At 38.0% G+C, this 6,424-nt stretch overlaps 1 protein-coding gene and 1 pseudogene across 1 annotated transcript; both read left to right on the top strand.

The window, feature by feature from the left end:
- The first annotated feature begins 217 nt into the window (after positions 1–217).
- On the top strand, positions 218–2,167 carry LOC148193070 (pectinesterase-like). The gene is made up of 2 exons (XM_088099826.1): positions 218–1,326; positions 1,409–2,167. The coding sequence occupies exons 1-2, from the start codon at positions 366–368 to the stop codon at positions 2,104–2,106; spliced, it is 1,659 nt and encodes a 552-aa protein (XP_087955952.1). The 5' UTR covers positions 218–365; the 3' UTR covers positions 2,107–2,167.
- A 785-nt stretch (positions 2,168–2,952) lies between these two features.
- On the top strand, positions 2,953–5,142 carry LOC124832044 (COBRA-like protein 10 pseudogene; annotated as a pseudogene).
- Positions 5,143–6,424: the final 1,282 nt, after the last annotated feature.

Genomic DNA, 6,424 nt, shown 5'->3' with positions numbered 1-6,424 from the left:
TAAATCTATATAATTTATACAAGATTAAAAAGAAAGAAAAAAATCTAATGTTTTACCACTTAGTACTTGTGGCGTCTTCTTCCTTCAAATCTTTTGTTATCCTCCTGGTATTTTGCAAACTGGGGCCTGCAACTGATATTTCTTGTTCAATCGGAAAAAAACATTTATTAGGTGAAGTAAAAAAAAAAAGAAACTTTGTAAGAGAGTCCATACTTGCATCACTGTAAAACTAAAAAGACAGAAGAGATATTTCAGAGAGCAAGTCACATGGTATCCTCGTTCAGAACGAGTGGTTGAATTCATTCAACTATAAGTACAGTGAAGCAAAAAACAGATGAGCAAGAGCAGACACACTGATCAGAAACATGGCAACAAACCAATCTCTGTTAGACAACCCTAGAAAATCCGTTTCCAAAACTATATGCTTAATCTTCTCTGTAGCTGTTGTGCTAACTTCATCAGCTCTTATTGCTTCCTATCTCTCAAAACCCTCTCCCTTATTCAACCACGGCATTTCTCACCGTGTTTGTGATCATGCAATTGATCGTTCAGCCTGCTTGGCACATGTCTTGGAAGTGGAACAAGATCCGATGTTCGGTGCCACACAAAACCACAGATTCGGATTGCTCCAATCCTTTTTAATGAAATCCACCTCACACATTGAGAGAGTGATAGGGGCAGCCAACGCTATGAGGGTGAGGATGAACAATCCAGGAGAAGAAGCCGCTTTGCGGGATTGCGTGGAGCTGATGGAGTTGTCCGTGGACAGAGTTTGGGACTCAAAGGCCAGCCTAACCAAAGGGACCACTGATTCGGCGCAAGATGTCCACACTTGGCTGAGCAGCGTGCTCACCAATCATGTAACTTGCTTGGAGGGACTGAAGGGGCGAGCTCGAAGGGTGATGGAGGCAGAGGTTCAGGACTTGATCTCGAGAGCAAGAAGCTCTTTAGCCATGTTCGTTGCTGTTTTGCCTCCAAATCCGGAGGTTGAAGTCGTGTCGCTAAATGGGAAGTTTCCCTCATGGGTGAGAAGCAAGGATCGGAGGCTGTTAGAGTCTTCGGCCGGAGAGATCAAGGCGAACGTTGTGGTGGCTCAGGACGGGAGTGGTGACTTTTTTACTGTTGCTGAAGCTTTGGCCACGGTACCCGATAAAAGCAAGAAGAGGTATGTTATTCATGTGAAGAACGGAACGTATATAGAGAAACTTGAAATTGGTAAGAAACAGAAGAACGTCATGCTGGTGGGTGACAGCATGGATTTAACTATAATCACCGGAAACGTGAGCGTCACCAACGAAACGAGCACCTTTCACACTGCTACTGTTGGTACGGATCTTCCTCTTTTTTTAAATTTTGTACACGTATTGGGCCTATTCAAACCTAACCTGCTGATGATGGGTTTATGCAGCGGCGGTTGGGGATGGGTTCATAGCCCAAGACATTTGGTTTAAAAATTTTGCAGGCCCAGAAAAGCACCAGGCAGTCGCACTTCGCGTGGGCGCTGATCAATCCGTGATAAATCGTTGCCGCGTGGACGCATATCAGGACACGCTCTACGTCCATTCCAACAGACAGTTCTACCGCGACTCCTACGTTACGGGCACCGTTGACTTCATCTTTGGAAACGCAGCTGCCGTCTTCCAGAACTGTACGCTGGAGGCCCGAAAGCCCATGAAAGGTCAGAAAAACATGGTGACGGCCCAATCACGAACAGATCCAAACCAAAACACAGGAATTTCAATTCAACAGTGTAACGTCTCCCCCAGTGAGGATCTCAGGCCCGAGATAAAGTCTTTCAAAACATATCTGGGCCGGCCGTGGCAGAACTTCTCGAGGACTGTTGTTATGCAATCCTTTCTGGACAAGCATATTGACCCAGAGGGATGGTCGGAATGGGATGACAAACATAAGAGCTATTTGGAAACCCTGTATTATGGAGAGTACATGAACAGAGGACCTGGTGCCGGTACCGGTGGAAGAGTGAATTGGACTGGTTACCACATCATCAAAAGTGCAGCCGTGGCCAACCAGTTCACAGTAAAAAACCTCATCCAAGGCGATGTTTGGTTGAAGAACAGTGGGGTCAACTTCATTGAAGGTCTATAAATGTTGCCTATGTGCTTCTATGTATCTAATGCCATTATCCAATAAAACAGACTTTCGGAAATTCTCTTTACACAAACTTTTCACTAGCTTTCTAATGATATTATCCAATAAAAATAATAAAAAAAATATTTGACAATATTTTAATACTATAATATAATTCATTTAACATAATTCATTTGACATATCTATTTAACATAATTAATTAAAAAATAATATAATTAAATTAAATTAATAATAATTATTTCATTAAATAAAATAAAATTAATTTATATATAATTATGTAACAAATTTAAAATAAGTAAATAAATAATATCTATATATTTATGTAAAATATAATAAATTAATAAACTAAAAGTTAAAGAAAATAAAAAAAACATAAACTTAGAAACCCTCCTGTGGTCATGCAATCCTTTCTGTACAAGCATATTAGGAAGGTCTATAAATGTTGCCTATGTGCTTCTGTGTATCTAATGCCAATATCCAATAAAACAGTTTATAGGAAATTCTGTTTACACAAACTTTTCACCATCTTTCTAATGCATGATATGATATATATAATATAAACTCCTTTCTATCTTGACTTTCATATAAATAATTAATATTTGAAATTAAGCGTATAGATAATAAAGAATATTTTTTTATACCATAATGTGATGTGGTGAGTTTGAAAATGGGCTTTAGTCGTTATCTCCGCCAAAATCATCGCAGACTTAAGGCTGATGTTGCAGTGTGACTTATTCTTCACCCATATTTGGAGTCTCCATGCACTTCACTTCCTTCCTCTACAGAACACTACTTCTCACTCTCTATATCACCCCATCCATTTCTCTTTTCTTCTTCCACCTCATGGCGAACACATTATCGCCATATCTATCACCGTCGTTATCAGTAGCAGCGATAGTAGTATTGTTGGTTTCATGTGGAATATTAATTCAGGAATGCGAGGGCCAGGGCCAGCAAGCCAAGGCTTTGCCTCCAGCAGGGGAAACTTGTAACGGGATTTTCATTTCCTATGACTTTCTCAAACGAACCAAAGAATACCCTCACGTGAAGAATGTGACGGCGCAGTCCTGGGCCTTCAGTTCCACCGCATCAGTTCTCAACACAGGTAAAGAAGTGTTTAAGGCATGGAAGCTGTTCATAGAGTTTCAACACGACGAGATTCTAGTCTCCGTCGGCGGAGGCAATATAGAAGAGGCAACCGAGTTCCCCGCTTCGGTAGGAAATGGCACTACCTTCGTCGGAGCTTCTCAGCCAGACTTGGATAGCGCAATCAACACAGCTCAAGATTTAAGCCAGATCCAAGCCGTCATCGACCTTACCGGTACCCAGTTTGGAGTAAAGCCCCCTACGGTTCCTATGCCAAAAACCATCAAGTTGGTAAACGATGGTTACAAATGCCCCAAACCAACTACCCACAGTGAGTAGTCTTATGATTCTCCAATTTCAATGATTTATAATAAGCTTTTGTCGATAAAAAATAGTTTGTTTTGAAAAACGTAAATGTTTCCGACAGTAGCAGATGATAATACAGCGTGTTGTTTGAGTTGTAACCTAACCACTGAAAATCGTGTTCCGCAGAAAGTTCCATGTATGCATGCTGCAAAAAGGACCCTAAAGCCAAGATTGCAGTTGCTAAGAAGACAAAATTCTTAGCACGGCAAAAAGGGGATCTTCTGATCTCCTATGACGTTACTCAAGTGTATGACGATAATTATTTGGTTCAGGTGTTGATGGAGAACGAACACTTTTTGGGACGGTTGGATCATTGGAACTTGACGTGGGAGTGGACAAGAGGGGAATTTATATACTCCATGAAAGGTGCCTTCACACGTGAGATAGAGTCCCTGGGTTGCATCAATGGCGAGGCAGGAAAGTATTACGCGGGATTGGATTTCTCTAAAGTGCTTAACTGTCAGAAGAATCCTATAGTGAGTGATTTGCCTTCAGAGAAATATAACGACAGTGAACTTGGAAAGATACCTAACTGTTGCAAAGACGGAAATCTTTTACCCATCATTATGGACCCCAGCAAATCCAAGTCTGCTTTCACAATGCAAGTGTACAAAATTCCACCTGATTTAAACAAAACGGCAATTTACCCTCCTGAGAAATGGCAAATTACGGGCATTCTGAACCCACATTACAAATGTGGCTTACCCAGAAGAGTGGAGCCTGCTCGATTTCCAGACTCCAGAGGACTCGAAGCAACGGTTATTGCCATTTCAAGTTGGCAAATAGTCTGCAATATCACTAAGCCAACCAAAAGGAGCACTCGCTGTTGTGTTTCTTTCTCCTCTTATTACAATGACTCCGTAGTCCCTTGTAACACCTGTGCCTGTGGCTGTGATTCTGTAAACACCAAAAAATGCAATCCCAATTCTCCGGCAATGCTTCTTCCTGCAGAAGCTCTTCTTCTACCCTTTGAAAACAGGTCGGCAAAGACGGTTGCTTGGGCCAAAATGAAGCATTTTACGATTCCCAAAAGATTACCCTGTGCCGACAACTGCGAAGTCAGCATAAACTGGCATGTGGTTTCCGATTACAAAGGTGGGTGGAGTGCTCGAATCACTATGTTCAACTGGATGACTACCCAGTTTGAGAATTGGTTCACCGCCCTCCAATTCAAGAAGACTCCTCGCGGCTACCAAGCAGCATATTCTTTTAATGCAACCACCATTCCAAAGCTCAACCATACTATTTTCTTGCAAGGATTTATCGGAGCAAACTATCTTATAGCTTTGGACAATAAATCAAACCCACATGTTCCCGGAAAACAGCAATCCGTTATTTCCTTTACCAAGAAGTATTCACCAAATATCAAAATTGCAAAAGGAGATGGGTTCCCTTCCAAGGTCTTTTTTAACGGCGAAGAGTGTTCTCTTCCTACCAGATTTCCTGTCAAAAGTGGAAACCAACCTAATGTTGTTGTAGATTTAGCATACCAACTCTTGTTTTTCGCTTTGGCTTTTACAATCACTCCAGTGCTGTAACGACATCCTATTCTTATGAACAGTTCCATTAGACAGGTTTATGTTATGTGTGCTCTCTATCTCTCTATCAAAAAATGGTATAAAAACGTAACCATGTAACACCCTATCACCCAAGCCTTCCACTTTTTCCTCCCTCCTACTGAATTCAACCGGATAAAACCATAACTAAAAGGATTAAACATGTTTTTATTTTTCAAACCATTTTAAAGAATTGTATCTCATTTTTAAATTAAGTTATATATTTAGTATGTCCTCTGTTTTGTAAATGTTATCTAACACTGTCATTGGATTTCAGGATCTGAAAATGTGTAAAACTTGATTAAAATCACGAAAAATAAAATAAAAATTGGATGCTAAATTTTCTTTCCTTAATTATTATATATAAATAATAATAATAAAATATATTAAAATATTTTCTAATTTATTAAATAATCATATCACTTATAAACTTTTATAATTTTTTCTACTTTTTATTTCTTGCCATTTTTCGTTAAATAATTTCACTTTCACGTCTCTTTTATCTTAAATTCACTCTTTCAAATATATTTTTTAATCAAACACACACGTTAAACTATCATTCTTATACATGTTGTCATAACTGAAATGTTACGAACACAAATCATAAATGGAAAATAGAGGTTGCTGTCGTCATAATTTATTAAGAAAAACTATGAAAAAAAATATGGTTTACGAAATCGGATTAACATTTCATGTCGTATGTCCGAAAACCCTTTAATTAGGTGTATAAAAATATTGTAATTTTTAAAATATTTATTTTTTTCTCAAAAGTCAAACAAAACTATATGAACGGAGAAAGGAAACATTTTTTTAACAATTTCTTTTGACAATATTTTTATAATTGTTTATGACAGTTGTGATTGGTCTGTTTTAAATACACATATTAATGAAATAATGGCACAAAATGTATTGTAAAAAATTTATTAACATGGTCGAAAACAATGGTATTATATAAGGGTAATTTAATGATCAAAGTTGAAAGAAAGAATGAAAGAAGTTAAGTGTTGAACTATTTTCACATAATAATAAATTTTTAAAAATTTAAAACAAATAAAAAAATTTAATTACCAAATAAATTCGTGACTTAAAATGATAACTAAAATGTTTAAATTTAATAAGTAATTATATATATAACTATGAGAGTAGAGTAAGTTAGTGTGTGGAATATGGATATCTAACCATCTATCTACTTCATAAATGCTTTTACACCTTCTGCTCTGCAATAACTCCATGCTGCCAAACCTCTCCAATTGTTCTTCACTTTCACAACCCCTAACCTTCTATTTATTCATTTCATCTCCTTTTCT

Source organism: Vigna umbellata, chromosome 9 (assembly GCF_029865625.1).
Source record: "Vigna umbellata cultivar VRB3 chromosome 9, Vumbellata_1.0, whole genome shotgun sequence".
Taxonomy (NCBI): domain Eukaryota; kingdom Viridiplantae; phylum Streptophyta; class Magnoliopsida; order Fabales; family Fabaceae; genus Vigna; species Vigna umbellata.
The sequence above is the reverse complement of the archived record's forward strand: the minus strand, read 5'-3'. Positions and strand labels throughout refer to the sequence as shown.